Genomic DNA, 20,608 nt, shown 5'->3' on the forward strand with positions numbered 1-20,608 from the left:
TTAATGATAAATTGAGATACTAATACTATATATCCCCCCTTTTGATCCAAAGGTTTTCCCCAAGCATACAATATGCCTTGATATTATCTAATATGTGCAAAAATGTAAGAGCAGGCAACTGGTTCCATTCTGAATGCCTTGTGGTGCATTTAAGTGTTGTGCAATTAACAGACTATTTTTGTGGTGTTTTGCGATGATTCACAACTTCGCACTCTCCAAAGTCTAAACTAATTTGGTAAGCCTCTTTTATGTTTTCTGAATTCAAATTATTAATGGCTGCAAATCCCTCTGCTATACAACTCCAGTGCAAAAGTACTTATTCAGCCATCTTCACTAAGAACCAGCAAGTCTGCCTTACTGTGCTCCACAGCAATACCTTACTATTGTGTTAGCCTTTTTTGTGTTGCTGTTAGTTACGTCAGTGAAGTTCATGATTAAATAAATTATCATTATACTTACCTGTCTCAGAATATGAACCTGGACTGTTCGTAATGTTTGGTAGAATGACAATTCAAGCACCTATTTCCCCAAAAATTTCTTCTCCATTTCAGATTGTAATGAATACTGCAACAGCAGCATTTCAGCTTAAGAAATCCCCCCCCCCCCAAGGTATCTGAGTCCTTAGCTCGGCCATCAGATGCCCAGAAAACTAGGGCTTGATGCTCATGGGAATTTTGTGCTTCAGGTTGTCCCCAATCTACTGTGTGCAAACATGATATTCTACTTAGGGATGACACATGAATTCTCCTGATTCAATCTCCATTGCAAGTACTGCTGTTCTGTTAGCACGGGAAAGTATCCTAATGCTTTGTGGTGTCTAATTCTATTCAATATAATTCCCACAAGGAAATAAAAATAATCAGTGGCTGGATGTGCAAGCTCTGGAGCATGCAGCTCAGACAGAGGAAAAAATAGATGCAGCTGGCTATGTAACAACCCAGAAAAGTTCTACAAGGGCTGCAAAGAGACAGTTTGAAACTGACATGCTTGAGTTCAGAGAAGTCATTTCACAGTAGAGGTGAAATTAACTAGCTTGAGCCAATTTGGCAACCCCTTGCATTCATTGCAGAGGCAGGAAGCAAGTATTGTATGCAAACCTGATAAGGAGCAATCAGGGTTGAATTTTCCAGAACTGACTGCTGGTTGTGCAAACCGTTGCACAACCAAGTGGGAGGGTGGGGAGGAGGAAAAATACTTGAAGTCATTGGTAAATTCCACAGAAATCTGAAACACCCTACAAAGCTTCCATATTGGAGATGATGCAATGGGAATGAAAACTCTGCAGTCTCTACTATATCCCTAAATTCCACTATTGTAACTGAAGAGGTACCTGCAGGAGTTAATGCACAGAGACTAAATGCTGTTTGGATATTTGGAGTAGTTGTGCAGAAACCCTTTCTCTCTGCTATCCACACACAAAAAATGCCAAGGTGGTGGTGTGTGCATGCCATATAAACTCTATCAGATGAAACCTATGGTAACTGAGGTACCTAAACAGATACAGTGGTACCTCGGGTTACATACGCTTCAGGTTACATACGCTTCAGGTTACAGACTCCGCTAACCCAGAAATAGTGCTTCAGGTTAAGAAGTTTGCTTCAGGGTGAGCACAGAAATCGTGCTCTGGCGGAGTGGCGGCAGCAGGAGGCTCCATTAGCTAAAGTGATGCTTCAGGTTAAGAACAGTTTCAGGTTAAGAACGGACCTCTGGAATGAATTAAGTACTTAACCCGAGGTACCACTGTAATGTGAGAACAAAGGAAAGTTTTGTGTCCATTTTTTTAAAAAAAGATTTTAATTCTCCTGATAGAAAATTGAAGCAGAGCTCTACAGTCCATACAGGAGAAGGAAAAGCAATGGTCCACATGAAATCTACCCTGATCTAGAAGTCTTCCCCCTATCTGAATCAGAACATTCATTCTTTTTTCTTTTTGCAGTTTGACTTGCCTTAAGTGTGGGCAAGTTAGGCAGAAGAAGAATATCTAGTAATTGATGTTCGTCACTGCAACAAACTAAAGCAAATAACTAAGGCAACCCTCTGGAATGGCCTAGAAGCTATTTGGTTTCAGACTGAAGGCCAACTCTCATTCAGATGCAGATGGAAAAAACAGTGTCAGAGTTTGGGCCTGCAGTGAAGTACATGTGTGATTAATTGCACCCAAACCTCTGTTTTTCAGTTATAGTCCACATCCCAGCACACCTTTGCTGAACAACTCACTGTGCTGATTCGGCTCATGCTGGGTCGCACCATTTCCGACTGCAAGTGGGGAATCACACTGTGAATGCTCAATCATATACAATGGCTTCTCTACAAATGCAAAACAATCCCCCGTCTTTTTCCCGGCAACTATTTTTAAATGTGCAGGTACATTTTTTATATGATAATCCAAGTTACAGCTTTCAGTCTAATGTGGTACAGCTCACCGAGAGCAGCAGCATATGATTCTCTGGCTAATGTGCTGTAGCAATGCAGGATAATGCCCACATGGGAAACTGGAGAATTGGATGCACAGTGAAGCAATCACATGTTCACTTCACCACAGGTCCAGACTTAATGTGAATGCAGCCTCAATGCAACAGATTCTCTATATTCAAACAACCCACAGTTCAAGCCACCCTCACCATTAATCAATTTGGTATGTGCTATATCCAACTACTCTTCTTTTAACCGAAAGAGGCACGTTATTACACTGAGTTTCACTTTGCCTCCAATACTTTGAGTTAATCTGAGAGTACATCATATCCAGTGAAACCATTACAGAAGGGTGGTTAACCTGTGGCTCTCCAGATGTTGGTGGTCTCCAAATCTAATCGGCTTGAGACTAATGGCGAATAGTCTAGAATGATAGTCCAGCAACATGCATTAGAAAGTTGAATCCATTCAAAACTTGTTGTTAGAAGGCAGTTAAAGTAATCAGCTTTAGAACTCACTATCTTTCCTACATGAATGTAGCACTCACAAAAACTAAAAAGAGAAACAAATATATTAAGTTAAAAGGGAAATGTTTTACCTATTTGTTTTCTGTGCTGCTCAACAGGAGCTCTTGCAGAAGAAGAATCTTTTCTACCCATTTTTATGTGTCCCAGAACTCTGTAAGGAAAGAGGCAAAGAGTTTATCAATATCTATGGTTGTAAGTGGTGTGAGTCATCCTGAATGCTGTCCTTGCAGCAGAAGGTCAGCATACCAATACATCTAATAATTGACTCAAGAAATAACTACACAGATGCACACACGATTCTATGATTCCAGGTGGGTGGAGCAATTAATGTAAATTTCACCTTTGTACAGTACGTTAGCTCCTACACACCCCTCACAGTCCTCCATTGGGGAAGCAAGGGACATTATCAGAGTCCAGGGGCACACCTAGAGGAAAACACTAAAGGATGTGTGAGAGAGACAGCAGGTAGGTGTGGCTGGGGAGAGGATCTGGCCTGGGGAGAGTCCAGAGGATCAGTCAGAGAGGCTTAGAGGGTGACATTTCCCCTCACGGTGCCTGAAATTCCCCATTCTTGATCTAACCCAACGCGTTTCCCATCAACAAATGTGACACAGTCCTTCGCAATAACTTTATAGACTACGTGGCTATTCATCATCAGATCTCTATAAATGCACACTACAGGCTTAAAAGGATACTGGAAGATAGTTCAGTTGGTAGAATTGTAGAGACTCTTAATCTCAGGGCTGTGGGCTAGAGTCCCACGTTGGGCGAAAGAGTCTGGCATAGCAGGGAGTTGGGCGAGATTATCCAACCCTACGGTTCTATGAAAACGGGTTTAACAGTCTCTCCCTCCCCCTTTTCTCAGGAAAACCTAAGAATGTGGTTCGGTCAGGGGAGGGGGGGCTACAGAACTGCTAGAATCCCCGCCAAATCACAATTCCCTGGATTCTTTATGGGAAGTTATAATAGTTAAAGTGGTATGAAACTGATGCAGGTTCATCATGTAGATGTGACCCGTGTAATAAAATGAAGGCAATAAGGATAACCTCCTCACCCACCCATCCTACACCTCACACAGAGACCTATGTGTTTGTCTCCCCCCCCCCCCCCGTCGAATCTGCAATGCTGCCATATTCCAGATGACACAAAACAGGAACAAAGGCTAGTAAAGTTGATGATACACAAACTTTTATGTGCAACATCCACTTCGCAGCTTACTTTATTTGCTTGAAGAAATAGGGTTTTTTATTTGCCTTTTGCTAATTCAATACCCTTGGAACGTTTGCAACAAAATGTCAGCACTGAAAAAAGACTGCACTTTTTGCAGCTGCCAGTAAACTATGAAGCGAAAAAATAATATCTATTTTGTTCCTTAAAAAAACAAAACAAAACAAAAAAGTTTGGCCTAGTTAATATGAGCCACAGAGACCCTCCTGGATGTCTGTGTGGTTCAAGCTGTCACTGATTTTGCAGTAACCAAGACCTCTAAAATTGCTGTGACTTTTCTTTGTTCTTCAAAGCTGTGCAGTAATCATCATTCATTTCGACTGCTTTGATGGTTAGATAGCAAACTCCCAAGAAACCCAGAGAGACATTAGCACATACAGCCACAATGTCTAATAAGACAGCTATTTGCATAAAAGATCAGCCACAATTTAAAATGTCTTGCAATAGATGTGGAAAGGGAATAACAGATCTATATTAGCATGTACGAAACCGAGATTGTTTTCACAATTTAATTCCCAGGGGACCATAGCTCATCACCTTCCCTTGTAGAAAAAAACCACACCAAAAACTAAAACCTGCATTCCCTGAGGAACTAACTTGCTATGAGCCCAAGTTAAACTAAAATATGGATTAATAAGAAAATATATTCATTATTTATGAATCCTGCTCAGGAATGGTTTTCATTGTATCAGTTTTTTACACCTCATGAAATACTTTGAAAAGAAAACTGTCAGCCTTTCATTAAACTAAAATGGTTTCCGTAAAATGATGCAAACCACTGAGGGTTGTTTTTTTAAGTAAACAAGAAATGAGTTCAATCCTTTCCCCGCTGTACTATTACCAAAGAGTAATAAAAAGATGATGATTGAAACCGAAACAATAATTATCTTTCTTTTTCTTTTCTAGCAAAGGAGAGTTGAGAAGCAGCTTTAGGAAGGCCTGAGTCAAAATATAATAGGAACATTATTTGTGAAAGCTTTATGCAGGTATGAAAAGCTTCCTGAAGGTCTCTATAGGGAATGAAAAGGCTTGCCCATTCAGAGTGATGGCAATGTCAGTTCAGGAAACATAACTATCCTCTGAATAGGCTTGGTGATGTTGTCACATGGCTATATCTGACCAGTTGTATAGTGTTCTGTTATCACTCTCACTTACATGATCCCTGACTGGCAGAGATCACTCTTCCCATGAAGACATGTGATTTTCTTACATTGATGTGGGGTCATGTAGGAAAAACTTCACATGCTGTTCTTGAACCTGAGTGTCCTATTATCAGCACAGGGGGAACTAATGTCAGACTATAATTGGGGAGACCCAGCATCAAATCCCTACTCAGCCAAGAAGCTTGTTGGGTGACCTTGAGAAAGTCACTATTTTTCAAGGATAAAATGGAGAGAAGGAACCATGTACAGTAGTACCTTGGGTTAAGAACTTAATTCATTCTGGAAGTCCGTTCTTAACCTGAAACTGTTCTTAACCTGAAGTACCACTTTAGCTAATGGGGGCCTCCCGCTGCCACTGCACCGCCGTTGCGCAATTTCTGTTCTCATCCTGAAGCAAAGTTCTTAACCCGAGGTACTATTTCTGGGTTAGCGGAGTCTGTAATCTGAAGCGTCTGTAACCCGTAGTACCACTGCATGAGCTCACTGGAAGAAAGGAAGGCTACAAATATGACAAAAAACTAAATCTCGCCTGCCAATGCTTTCCCCACATAAAAGCTTCTCCTGGGTGTGGTGTAGTGGTTAAGAGTGGTAGTCTTGTAATCTGGTGAACCGGGTTCATGTCTCCAATCCTCCACACACAGCTGCTAGGTGACCTTGGGCTAGTCACACTTCTCTGAAGTCTCTCGGCCTCACTCACCTCACAGAGTATTTGTTGTGGGGGAGGAAGGGAAAGGAGATTGTTAGCCGCTTTGAGACTCCTTAGGGTAGTGATAAAGCGGGATATCAAATCCAAACTCTTCTTCTTCGCCTCCTGGGGTGACCTAACTGGAGATAAGTCACATGGCTGTGAAAGCCTGTTCCCCTTATAATCCAGTACAGTGGTACCTTGGTTCTCAAACTTAATCCGTTCCGGAAGTCCGCTCCAAAATCAAGGCATGCTTTCCCATAGAAAGTAATGTAAAATGGATTAATCCGTTCCAGACTTTTACAAACAACCCCTAAAACAGCAATTTAACATCAATTTTACTATCTAACGAGACCACTGCGCCATAAAACGAAAGCAACATTCAATGTACTGTACTATAAAATACGTAAGACTGTATTGTAGATGATAAAAATTAAAATTAATTTTTTTCTTAGCTGCACTGATAGTCATTGTTTGGATGGGGGGCTTTTATCCATTTTTGCAGTCACACAAACAATCAATCAATCAATCAATCAATCAGTAGCTGAACTGAATTCCACACAGTCACAAAAACAAATTAACCGAAAAAGCCTCAAAAACAAAAACGTAAAATAAATAGCAAAAAACAAAAGCGCCAAACTTAATCCGTTCCGTTAGTCTGCTTGACTTCCAAAATGTTCAGAAACCAAGCAGCAGCTTCTGATTGGTGCAGGTGGCCCAGAAACAATAGCCAACAACCACATCGAACATTTGGCTTCCAAAAAACGTTTGAAAACCAGAGCACTTACTTCTGGGTTTTCGGCGTTTGGGAACCAAGGCATTTAAGTATCAAGGCGTTTGAGAACCAAGGTACCACTGTACCTGGACCATAGTCATTTAAACACTATAGCAGCAGTGGTAACAGCTGACCCGCAGCCCAGGCTTAACCTTCCAAGTAATTTATCTCCCACCCCTGCCTGCCATTTTGCCTATGGTGGTAGCAACAGAATCTGCAGCAGGTACAAAAGGAAAACTGCACTGTCTCTTACTTGCGCCCCATGAATCATGCTCTGAAACATCACACACTCCTTTAAAGCCAAGTGCTTTCCTCAACATGTGGCAGCGCATAATTCACTGTTGAATCCCTTTGGTTATTTTAAAGGACCTATATGTCAGATGGTGAATTCTATAACCAGCTTAGACATGGATACATTGAATCATGACCTATGTACTTTTTCAAGTATATATCTCTGACCTTATTGGGATTCTCATTTCAATAGCCTGGGACAGCCTATTGGGATTCTCATTTCAATAGCCTGGGACAGTCTTGGTGAAATCTTAATGTCCAATCAGGTGTGAGTGATGCAAGTCTGTCCAGAAATGATGAGACCCTTTAATTTTGCACAGCAGATTGTTTTTTCCCCAGCATTGCAAATGGAAGAATAGAGTTTGGTTCACTTTAGAAAAAGTTATATAATTTATGCACAGCCTCTAGGAGAATATATTTGAGCTTGCCACTCATGAAGTACCCATTATTTTTACATTTTGAGGAAATTTATCACCTTGTTCCTCACTATCTCAGGGATCACACATTCCCATTCATATATATAGATATATACAGTGAATGAGTAATATAATAAAAATGAATATAAAAGCTATAAACTACATGGCACTGTGCTTTACACATTTATGGTCCCATATAAATGATTAATAAGAATAATAAGGTCCAACGGGACTTCCAGTGTACATAGCAATATCTACTGGCACACAAAATTTCATGAAAATTAGACTAGATCTTTTATAATAGATTTGGGTTCCTCAATAGTGGAAGATACTTAAATATTAATACGAAATATTTTTTTGATCATAAAGATAATGAAATCTTGAAGGCAGTCCTTCATTATATAGAAAATGAATTAAGAATTTGCGCTAACCAAATGAGCTAAGTTTTTAGGCTATGGCCCAGCAGCTAATGCAGAAATAAGGGGAGAACAATAGCTTATCCCATGCAATAGAACAAGCCATTGTTCCCTCTTCTGCAGAAAGATCAATTTTAGTTAACCACAATGGCAGGTCAGTAAGGGAATAAATTGCCTGGTGAGCTATGGAGCTTCTTTCTTCCGATCATTTCAAAAGAAGGTTGGGCTATCATCTATGTGTAATTAACCTCTAGAACAGCATAGAAAAAATAATTTATGAAATTCATACTCAGATCATTCTTATTCCAAGCTATTATGGTAGCCAACAGCTTAGCATACTTTAAAAAGAATTAGACCTATTTATGGGAATCTAACCATGATTACTGGTCATTTTAACTAAGTGTACCCTCCATTTTTAGAAGCAGTGGCCTGTTGATTATCAGATGCTAGAAATGAACAGCAGTAATCATTGGAGGCCTTTCTTTGTGTGCCACCTCCACGAGAGGTCCAGAGGGTGGCAACACAAGAATGTGTCTTTTCTGTGCTGGCTCCCAGTTTGTGGAATGCTCTCTCCAGATAGGCTCGCCTGGCGCCTTCATTACATATCTTTAGGCACCAAGCAAACATGATTCTCTATAACCAGATATTTGGCTGATTAACATTCTAAATGTGTTTGTGGGATGGGGGTTATTTGGATGGGTTTCGGTTTATCATGTATTTTGTGTTCTCATTTTGTATTTTTATGCTGTGAACCCTCCTGTGATCTTCGGATGAAGAGCGGTATACAAATATAATGAAAAACAATAGCAGCGGTAGCAGGGGTTGGAAAACATTATCATGTCCTGGTTGTGGAACCCCCAGAAACATCTGGAAAGACACTTTTCAAAACAAACAAGTGCTGGACTAGATGGGTCTTAGCCTGACACCACATGACACAACTATTATGCTCTTACTTCATTGTCAAGGGAAAGTGTTGGGTTTGGTGGTCCATGTAGAGTATCCAACTCTGTGTATTTAAATACACCAGTAAGATAGGTAAAAGACTGCCTGTGGGAGCTCAACAGTGGCAAATGTGAGGCATATCATGTTGCAATTTGAACATATTGCTGGGAAACTACCACGTCTTAGATACAGAGCATGGGCACAGAAGATACCAAGTTCAATTCTTAATGTCTCCGGTTTTCTTTTTTTTAAGGAACAAAGGGGCGATGTCAAAATAAAAAAATTCCTTCCAGTAGCACCTTAAAGACCAACTAAGTTAGTTCTTGGTATGAGCTTTCGTTTGTTTTTCCAAGAGCCTGGAGAGCCACTGCCAATCCAAGTAAGCTATATATAGGTCACGATGGACAAAGAGTCTGACCTGGTGTAAGACATCTTCCTCGACTCCATATAAAAGATAGACAGTAGCCGTGGAGCATTATGTGAATGCTGTGTGAATGCCATTTAGGCTGTGGGAATCAGAGATAATCCCCATTATTCAATGATGTGGAAATCAGCGATAAGCCTCACAGTAGACTACCATCCTGAGCATTGCTTTTTTGTGGAGGAGGAGAAACAGTCATATACAAACAACTAGCTATGAGAAGTAGGCACAGCATATGCAGGATGCTGTGCATTACCAAATAATCCTGAGTGTAAATAAAGCTAACCTTTTCCAGACAGTTTAATTAATAAGGTTCTAGTGCATCGATAAAAAATAGGAAACAATGTGCCTAAAATGAAGAAACAATATTTTAGCAACGGGGGTTTTTTTCTTGGTAACATCCACAATGTTATAAATAGGGAGAATGTGTGTGTGCGTGTTTTGTGTGTAATTATATATCAATCACATATACACACACAGCTTGCACGCCAACAACACAAACATTATGCTTTTTCCATTAACAGGAAAAGCATGGTTGATGCATTCATAAATGTTATTTAGCTGTCGTTTCCTCTTTGCAAAGCAATATTAGAGTTTTCAACATCTGCTACATTGAAATAGGAAGGGCTTGATCCAAAGACTTGCTATGCATGCATATGTCTCACTGTAGATTATTTCATCTACCACACTTACATTCTGGATTGCAATGACAGCTGTGGGGGGCTTCAGCAATATTAAAAGCTCCTTCTATGACGATTCCATTTTAATCCCCCTCCTCACAAAAAAAGTTAGTTTTCCAATTGTCTGTACAAAAAAAGTAAGAAAAATGTGCAAACAGCAGTCTACCCAACTGTTCGGCATTAAACAACCCACTCCCAAATCCCTGTGTTGGAGCAAAGAACTGCAAGGGTTACTAGGATGGGTGACAAGCATATTTGCTAATATAAACATATTGATCTTTTTTCCTTTTTTCTTTTTGCTGTTTTGCATTGACTTACAGGAGGTGTACGCGAATGTACCTTTAGGCTTCATCAGTATAAATCTGTGAACAACATGCCTCGCAGCATTGCTGCCAGACATGTCACTGCAATTGTTTAGGATCAGAGTGACGGGCTCTGTGGACACCCTGCAGTTCCTTTGGCTTTCATAACAATGTAGGAAGGGTCTTGCTAGATCAAAGTAAAGGTCCACCTTGTCGGGCATCCTGCTTCCCACCTTGGCCAACCAAATGGGAAACTTACAAGCAGTCACAAAGGCAATGACTATTCACCACTTGTTAGCAATGCCGTTTTCCCCCTTCTGCCGGGCAAGGCTGCATGTTAAGCAAAATAGTTTTGAAGATCGCTATGCTGTGGGAACTCTTAACCTTGGGACAACCCAAGGACTGCATGTTCTCTTACTGCAACTTAAATTTCTATTGTGGGGGTAGGAGGGATATCAGCTCTTCTGCATGTTCTGCTCCCCTCAGGGTTTTACGGGATGGAGTACATGCAGCCAGCTTTGGTGGAAAAAATACCAGGCGACAGAAGATCCAGCAGGATGATCATATTATGTAAACAGCCTGAGCACAAATACAGAAACTGTGCCATGTTGAGTATTATTAAAAGTTAAACTGGCAGAGTTCAGGAATCTGCCACTGTTAGGCAATATAAAAATACAGCACACTTCCATGTATATACATAAAAAAATAAAAGCTACTAGAGGTAATTATTTCTTCTGCCCTAGTGATTAAGGAGATCAGCAGCAAACATGATATGGAAACGGTTTAATTCCCTCTTTTATCCTTAACACTCACAAACCCCTTTTGAATTTTATTTCCTTTGATGCAGGAGGGGAAATAACTGAAATAAAAGCCATAGCAATAAAGGTCATCGATCACATGTTTTCAAAATCATCTGAGGCTTCTAAAGCAGTTCCGTTATCATAATGATTTTTGCAGGGTTCCAGTCTATGGGTCATCAAGGCTGCCAAGGTGCACACATCGCACCATGTTTAAAACATCAAAAAGAAAGTGTGTAATCATTCAAGTTATTTAACGGAGAGAAGATAAATTTTTGTAGCTCTTTTGAGTTGTGATTCGTTGTATACTACACACTGGGAATAGCATAACTTTTTTTCACACACACACACACACAATCCCTTTGTCTTTTTCTTCACATGGCATTCATTCCACATTGGAAAATTACATACAGTGGTGCCCCGCAAGACGAATGCCTCGCAAGACGGAAAACCCGCTAGACGAAAGGGTTTTCCATTTTTGAGCTGCTTCGCAAGACGATTTTCCCTATGGGCTTGCTTTGCAAGCCGAAAACGTCTTGCAAGTGTTCCAATTTTTTTTCGCTTCCCCCCCCCTTTTTCTAAGCCGCTAATAGCCTTTTAGCCGCTAATCCGCTAATCCTTTAATAGCCGCTAAGCCTTTAATAGCCGCTAAACTGCTAATAGCGCTAAGCCGCTAATAGGGTTGCTTCGCAAGACGAAAAAACCGCTAGACGAAGAGACTCGCGGAACGGATTAATTTCGTCTTGCGAGGCACCACTGTATGAATTAAACAAACACAGCTTTAAAATTATATCATCACACACACAATATTCGAGCGGTAGTCTCGTAATCTGGGGAACCAGGTTCGCGTCTCCGCTCCTCCACATGCAGCTGCTTGGTGATCTTGGGCCAGTCACACTTCTTTGAAGTCTCTCAGCCCCACTCACCTCACAGAGTGTTTGTTGTGGGGGAGGAAGGGAAAGGAGATTGTTAGCCGCTTTGAGACTCCTTAAAGGGAGTGAAAGGCGGGATATCAAATCCAAACTCTTCTTCTTCTTCTTCTTCTTCTTCTTCTTTTGTTTTCATTTCTTTTTCACTTATTGTTTTGCTTAACATCAGGGGATGAGTCAAAAGAGGAAGGTAGGTGGGTTGTGTTGAAATTTATGGTTTGTTAACCAATGCTGTGGAATGTTAACAAAACTTTGCTTTATTATTATTATTATTGTTGTTGTTGTTGTTGTTGTTATTTTAAAAAAGCTGGCCGAAACAATCCAGTTCATTCTTTGACCACCATTGGTAGTCAAAGGCATCATACTACCAGGTAGTTATTTTTAAAAGCCTCCCGTGACAGTTCTAACTACATGGAAAGAAATAGGAAGTTGTTTCCTACTGAATTATTGAGCTTTGGCTCAGTAGTCTAGCATTTCAGACAAGAGGCATTCCCAGCCCTACCTGGAAATGAGCATTGAACCCAGAACCTTCTGTAAGCAAAGCAAATGCTCTGCCAATGAGCTACAGTCCTTTCCTTGTCACTCATGGTGACTTTGCACCTGCCCTGCGCATGGTATACATATGCAGAAGGAGGTGGAAGACATCGAGGACAGGAGACTTGGCCACTTTAGACTATAGGCAAGACGATGCTTGAGTTCTGGCGACAGCATCATGAGATATACAAGCCCGACTTCCTGACTGCCCCCCATGTTAGTCCTTCCCCCATGCAGCTTTCTAAAAACAACATGTGGCATGTTTTAAGCACCAATCACATGGTAAGTGGTTATCCATTTCCACTTGTGTTTGACAGATAAGGGATTTCCTTACAGATTAAGAAGTTAACTTTAATAAAACTTTCCCCAAGGTTTCATATGACATCCTGTTCACTAAACTGCAGAAGAGTGGTTTAGTGGGCGTTGCCATGAGCACAGCAGAGCACTGTAATGGATTGCCATTTAAATCAGAAGAAGGCCTCATCTGACCCCTTGAGGCTTTTGCACCAGAACAGTTTTCACACTTGTGTACCCAAATGGCCACCCTGCAAGATGAGCTTGTTCCCTTAAGGCAGCTTCCTATATCAGAATCAAAACACTGTACAACACTGAAATCCCACAATAAAATTATCAACACCAATAGCAGACCAGCATAACATGAAAACAGTTTAAACTATAAAACACTTTAAAAAGTCATAGCACCATTATCTGCCCAAGTCCCCAAGCCCATTTGAAGGCATGAATTAATGGGACCATGTGTAGAATCAAAGAATCGTAGAGTTGGAAGGGACCCCGAGAGTCGGCTTGCCCAACCTCGTGCAATGCAGGAATCACAGCTAAAGCATCCATGACAGATGAGTAGTATTCTACACATGTGGAGTCCCATCATGGATGCTCAGGTGGGGACATTGTTGGACGCACTGATCTTATGCTGCCAACACTTGATCGTATACCCTTCAAGGAATGCTGTGTGATTTTATTGGATGTAAGTAAACCTGTTCCTAGTGTTCCCATGCTCTCATGCCTTTTCTGGTACAGTAAAGTGAAACAAAAAATCTTAGAATTGTAGAGTTGGAAGGGACCACAAGGGTCATCTAGTCAAACTACCAGCAATGCAGGAATCTCAACTAGATCATACATGACAGATGGCCATACAATCTCTGTTTAAAAACAAAAAATGCACTCTTTGACCAGGACAACTTAATCGTAAACCAAGATACATGTGTATTTAAAAAAGACATAGAGGGGGAAATCCCAAACAGTAATCCACTTAGCTATTTGGAACCTGTGAAATTTATAATACTTTTTCCTTCCTAATCAATACAGGAGTCTGAAACTGACATCAACCCATTCCTGACTGTTGTATAAACTGATTAGAATTCAGAGGGAATTAGAGCGGGGGTACTTATATCGTTGGGCTCTTGCAGATGCCAGAAAGAACTCCTTCCATCAACTTCAGAACGCATCATGAAGAACTTAGTAGAGGGCACCTTTGCACCAGGTGTGGGTGTTGGGGGAGTCACAAGAAAAGGCACTTGCCACTTGTGAGTCAATTAGTGGAAGCCTGCGCACTGCTGTGTTTGGGGGAAATCATTCTGATGTAAAGGGGGGGAGGTTGATGAAGCTCAGGTGTGCCAGTACAGCTGTACACAGAATGCTTTTTCAGTTCACAACAGTCTCATGGCAGCTCTCCAAGTCAAGGCTGATAGATTTGCTGCAGACGACAGACTGGGCTGCCAGATGTGCCTTATTCTGAAGGATTATCTCTTATTCCAAAACATCACAATCCTATAGAAAACAACACACATCCTTTACTCCAGGCACAACAGCTCAAGAGTGTTTTGTTACTAAAACTGTGATCTGCCAAACCTAACTATAGACAAACTGGTTTGCACTCCAGAGTGATGCAGAAACACAGCATTTTAATTTTATGTATGACAGCCAAACTACATGCTGCCTGAAAACGTGTGTGATGATCGCCTAATAGCTATTGCTCTTATTTTGCTGTAAAAGCCATTTCACGAGGGAAGCACTGGAGACTGAAAAACAGGGCGTGATTAACCCTTTCCCCACCCCCAAAAGCCCTCCATTCTTGAAGTTTTCAAACACCTGCTGGGAATACCAGTTTGGTAGGGGGGAGCTGTTTAGTAAGGCACTATTGGGAGCAGAAATAATTAAGTACAGGCCCTCATCTCCCTGCTTATAATCACTACTGTGCTCATCTCCTGCCTGTGGGTTTTCCATAGGTATCTGGTTTTCTACTGCAGGAAATATGAAGCTAGGCTAGATAGGCCTTTGGCTGATTCAATAAGACACACATCTCAAAGCAACTTCTAGGCCAAAAAAACCCCCATACCATTACATGTGTTTCTATGTACAGTGGTGCCTTGCAAGACAAAAAGAAACCGTTCTGCGATTCTCTTCGTCTAGCGGTTTTTTTGTCTTGCGAAGCAAGCCCATTGACGGATTAGCGGATTAGCGCTATTAGCAGCTTTTAGCGGCTTATCTGCTGATCGGATCAGCTGATAAGCGGCTTAGCAGCTTAGAAAAAGGGGGGGGAAACCATCTGGAACTCGCAAGACATTGTCGTCTTGCGAAGCAAGCCCATAGGAGATTCGTTTTGCGAAGCACCTCCAAAACGGAAAACCCTTTCGTCTAGCGGGTTTTCCGTCTTGTGAGGCATTCGTCTTGCGGGGCACCACTGTAGTGCATTGTTTGGTCCTGAATGACAACATTTAGATCAGCAACAATTTGCTGATTTGTTTTGTTTTGTCTTCTCTGTTTATCCTGCAAGACCCCAGTGAGGCAAGATGATACTGAAGAAATGCTTTGCATTTATTAGATGTTTGCACTCTTTTTTTCTGGGACCTCACAGAATGCTTTCCTTCAAGCAAGGTCTGATTTGTATCAATGTTTCTTCTTCCTATTCCTCTAGATAATTCTAGACAGAAAGGTGAGGAATAGGGATGTGGCTTCTTTTACTTCTGAACACCAAAGAGCTCACTAACATTACTTTAAGGGCTAGTTGGTTCAATGAATGTTATTGTCTCATTCATTGTTTATAAAATCTAAACTCAAACAAACACCTATACCAATCACCATACCCAAGATCCCTGTTGAAACTGTCTACTGTACTACAAATTGCACAAGCAGGTATTCAAATCCTGATGCAGCTAGAACAGTAAAAGTTAATGATTGCCTCCTCCCGGTCCACCTCACATACAGCTTGGCATATTTTTCTTGGGACACCCAGGAGCAAAATGGCAAATGTTACCGCTTGGAGCTAAAATGAAATAGCAAAGGTTCATGCAAAACTTCTAAACTTCATACCATCCCCCTTCCTTGTCAAAGCTAATGCTTTCGCTATCACATCTTCATAAGCACTAAATTTGCTGCTAATGTGCTGAAAAATTGCTTCAGCTCAGGTTTCTATTTACAATTTGCCAAGATCATCGGCTTTGTAAAGAGAAACAAGGAACAGCCAAAACACTACACTAAATGTTTGGTAACTGAATCCACGATCGGACTCCTGGGGCATTTCCATCATACAACCCAGAAATGAATAGACACAAATTTATCATAATCTATGGTTATCAGTTCCAATGGCATTCTCTACAGCACTACATGGAATCCAGCTAACACAACATATTTTACCTCCACAGCTACAAAAGCATTTCAAAACAGTACAGCTTGATACTCTTATAGTATGTTCAATTTGAATGGGCATTCATTCACAGATTCTGAAAAATATCCACCCCTAAAAATTCACTCAAAGTGCTTTTAGTACTGCACGTTCTCATTAATGTCAAAGTAAAAAAATCTCAAAATAAAAAGATTATATTTTGCCACTGAACAAGAGATGGACTGTATACTGTATCTGCACCATTGCCTTACTCTTCATTTTTAACTGTTTTTATATTTGAAGATACTGACCTGAGTTTTCTGTGCAATGTTAATCTCAGAGAGTTCCACGTAGGCAGATCATACAGAATGAGCACAAGAGCAAATAAACTTGGCCAATAATAATACTGCTTTGTGTGGTCAAACTAGGTATTTCTTAAAACAAACAAATCAGGGTGGATGCAGAGTGGTATGCTTATGCCCATACCTGAAAAGAAGTGGAGAAAGGCTCCTCTTAGAAATTGCTGCCTTAACCTAGAAATTCATTGCCACTATGATGCTCAGCCCTTAACCCAGGGTAAAGCTATAGTTCAGCAGTAGAGCATCTACTTTGCATGCATAAAGTCCCATGTTCAATCCCCGGCATCTCCAGTTAAGGCTGGGAATGCCCCATCTGATACCTTGGAGAACCAAGATGACCTATGTTTTAAGTAACGTTAACAAAACCAGCTTAGTTATATTAATATTTGACTTCATTCTCTGTTTTTAAAAAAACAAACAACCCACTACAGCTGCCTGCAGTCTTATTTACAGTATACTAAGGATTGTTTGATTCAGTAAGTTTCACTGAAATCAATGGAACCTAAACCTACTTAGGATCACACTACACAAGCTTTTTTATCTTTGCATGTGTTAATCCTGAGTAATAAAGTTAAGCCTTCTTATTCTACTTTGGTTTTAAATTCTTATTTTCATTGACGTCCAGCTGAACGTTCACAATTTGCACAGAGCGGGAGGAGCATCTTCTAGGACTACTAGCAGGCTGGCTTTTTAAAAAAAAACAAGTTTGCATGTTTTTCTAATGGCCAGACCAGCTACCAGCACAATATTAAAATTTAACTTTAATCCTATGAAAAATTCATTTCCAGGTGCATGGACAAATATCTTAGGGAAAGAATGGGTGTGGAACTACTTATCACACATTAGCACTTTGCTTCTAGCAGCGAACTTGCACACCGCTCCATCCTTAGCCATGCATTGCCCAGCCCAACAACCTAACCACCAGCTTGGTCCAGGAGCAACATCAAGGGCTACCACCCAACAATAGGAGTGTGGAGGTTTTGCCAAGCCAACACCATGCAGACTGACAGCAGCAGCACCGGCCAGTACCAGTGGATGAGGAAGAAAGGCCACAGGGCAAGGCTCAGTAGTGGAACACATGTTTTGCATGCAAAGAGTTCCATATTCAACTCATGTCATCTCCAGATGTGGCTGGAAAAGACTCCTGCCTTAAAAACAACAATCCTGCAGTCACTGCCAGTCAGTGTTGGCAATACTGAGCTACATGGATCAGTGGTCTGACTTGGTAGGAAAGCAGCTTCCTGTGCACCTACACAACGGAGATGGCAGAGGACTGAGTGTTGTGGGTGAGAAGTGTGAATGTGCCACTTTCTGAGGCATCGTATTGATAGGTAGAAAAAATAAATAAATGTGGCACCTTGTATGGAATATGATACTGCACACAAGTCACTAGAATATAGTTTATTTCTTGTGGTTCACCACTGATATTTGACCAGTTTGGTCCACGACAATCTTGTGGCTGAAAGAAGCCTTTTAGCCTCAGGAAATCTAATAATTTCCTTGCAGTGAGAAAAAGCTGCCAAACACACACACACAATCAAAAAAGGTTAGTCAGTGTCATTCACCAGGAGGAACTTGGCCTTTCTTTTTATACACCACCAACCAGTTTTTAGGACATAAATGCAAAGCACCCTTAGGTTCCAGGGATCCATCAGGTGGGGTGGACAATGTGCATCTTCTGCAGGTATGTGGAACCTCTGTGCATCCCTGCAGCAAATCAGAAGAGATCAGCCCATTCCAGCTCAGCTGTATTGTTTTTTTAGCATTCCCTCAAATTGTGAGAGGTACATGAGCACTAACTATGCCAAAAGACTTGGCAGGTCTACAGGTCAATTGCATTGTCAGAGTGACATGAGCATGGCTGGGAGATCCAACTGGTTCTAGGCAGTGCTTTTTTCTGGGGGGGGGGGGCTCATGGGATCCACATAAACATTTTGTGAATCTGAGTTTGGCCTCATTGAGGGGCAGTATTTCAATATGAGTAGGAAAATGAGAGTACCCCTAAACATTTTTTTTTGGGGGGGAGCACTGGTTCTAGGTCAGGAGGGAGAGAGCCATCATCATCCAGAGCATAAAGGTAAAGGGACCCCTGACCATTAGGTCCAGTCGTGGCCGACTCTGGGGTTGCGGTGCTCATCTCGCTTTATTGGCCAAGGGAGCCGGCATACGGCTTTTGGGTCATGTGGCCAGCATGACTAAGTCGCTTCTGGCGAACCAGAGTAGCGCACGGAAATGCCGTTTACCTTCCCGCCGGAGCGGTACCTATTTATCTACTTGCACTTTGATGTGCTTTTGAACTGCTAGGTTGGCAGGAGCAGGGACCTAACAACGGGAGCTCACCCCATCGCAGGGATTCAAACCACCGACCTTCTGATCGGCAAGCCCTAGGCTCTGTGGTTTAACCCACAGCGCCACCCGCGTCCCTGTCATCCAGAGCATAGCTGTCAACTTTTCCCTTTTCTTGCGAGGAATCCTATTCAGAATAAGGGACTTTCCCTTTAAAAAAGGAAAACGTTGACAGCTATGATCCAGAGCCTTCACTCCAAATACAGTCCCCATTTCCTCCCCTCTCCACAATCTTGGCGTCAAAGGCAAGCCTGCAACTAAGCAGGGACGGCTTAAGCAGGTCGATGATGGGCCACGGGATCTGACAAAAGAGACCTGCGCTAGGTGTCCAAGAAGCAGCTAACTGGACCTGTAATGACTTTAAACGGGGGGGGGGGAGGGACAAGCGCACCCTTACAAATGATGCTGAAGGGCAAGGTTAACAACACACATCCCCTCATCTTTCCCCTTTTTGTTTCCCTGGCTTACAGCTAGTCGCTCTTCCTCCTCAGCTGAGATTTCTTCCTCTCCACTCTAACACCCCCCACCCCCCGGGCTACCTCACCACCCTAAAGCAATATGGCCACCGCGGCGCATTTCAACGCCCTCCCCTCCGAAGACAAAAGGACGCGTGGACTTCGAAACAAACCAAGATTGGCAGCAGGGCCTAGCCAATCGCAAAGCCGAGCCGTTCCGCTGTGGCCAATGGGAAGCAAGGAAATCGAGCTGGGCAAAGCGTCCCTTGAGCAAGCCCCGGCCTTCGCCAGCCTGGCGGGCGGGCGCGCGAATTCCTGCTAGGTCGGCCGTTAGCTGGGGGCTGGCCAGGCGCGTGCGCTCGAGTGTGGGAGGGGCCGGCTGCGCCGCGGCTGTCAATTCTCCCTCCGTTCTGTCCCCTCCTCCCCACCCCCCACCCCGCGCGGATCCCGCCAAACACCGGCCACCGCCTCGATACCTTTACTGAACGTGTCGGCTCCGCCTCCTCCTCCTCTAATGGCGGGCGGGTTCTCCGTGTCCGAGGGAGGCCCCCCTCCTCGTTCGGGCGGGGACGGGTCCGCCTCTCCCGTTCGTGTCAACCCAGCCCGATGGAGGAGGCGGCAGACTTTTGCTCTGAAACGGGGCAGGTTGAGGACAGAAATAAAACATGCAACTCCATCTCTACTGCGAACCGTTTTCTTCTAAGCACCCCCTCGGCCTCCCAAAAGAACTTGATTTCTTGTCCAAAGACATGGAGACACCTTCCCCAAATATGTGGGCAGCGTTGTAAGAAAAACGGCCCTCAGCACATGCTCAGAGGCACTTCGCCGGCGCCAGAAGAGAGCCCCGGGCAGGGCCGGTGCTATCGTTAGGCAGTCGCCCAGGGCTCAGGCTTCGGGGGGGGGGGGCGTTCACATAGATCAGCTTGGGTCATGTCCCATAAATATCTAGTAAGATTTCACTTCTGTTTTACGTTTTGAAGAATTTCTATTATATCTGCCAGACATCTGTTTTTGAAAATTGAAGTCGGCAAAAAGTAATTTGGAGGGAGAGCAGGCTGGCGGGCGTAGAAAACAGCCGGAAGTTATAATGATCAACGTTATAATATAAAGTGGTGTCCAGCAGTGTTTTGGAGTTTTTATGATCACTACAGTCCCGGGGTGGGGGGAGCTTTTGTTCTGTTTATTTAAAAAAATGTATCAACTACTTAATCTAAAAGATGCCAATATGGTATGAAAATAAATATTGCACAGCACATAGTAATTTAGAAACAATGTAATATAAACATGTAATTAATAAAACCACTTAATA

The 20,608-nt window shown here is 42.3% G+C and overlaps 1 protein-coding gene across 4 annotated transcripts in view; it reads right to left on the bottom strand.

The window, feature by feature from the left end:
- Window positions 1-20,350, bottom strand: part of TRIQK (triple QxxK/R motif containing) — a 47,486-nt gene extending 27,136 nt beyond the window's left edge. Inside the window, exons 1-3 of one of the 4 annotated variants that reach the window (XM_081205321.1) lie at window positions 19,313-19,434; window positions 16,451-16,625; window positions 3,011-3,090 (exon numbers count right to left, since the gene is read on the bottom strand). In XM_081205321.1, coding sequence (XP_081061447.1) covers window positions 3,011-3,071 — 61 coding nt within the window. In that variant the 5' untranslated portion in view covers window positions 3,072-3,090; window positions 16,451-16,625; window positions 19,313-19,434. Of the gene's footprint in view, window positions 1-3,010; window positions 3,091-16,450; window positions 16,626-19,312; window positions 19,435-19,472; window positions 19,664-19,775 lie in introns of those variants that run through there. The other 3 variants (XM_081205320.1, XM_081205322.1, XM_081205319.1) reach the window with 3 other exon arrangements.
- Window positions 20,351-20,608: the final 258 nt, after the last annotated feature.

Source organism: Podarcis bocagei (genome assembly GCF_964188305.1).
Source record: "Podarcis bocagei genome assembly, chromosome: 8".
Lineage (NCBI taxonomy): Eukaryota > Metazoa > Chordata > Lepidosauria > Squamata > Lacertidae > Podarcis > Podarcis bocagei.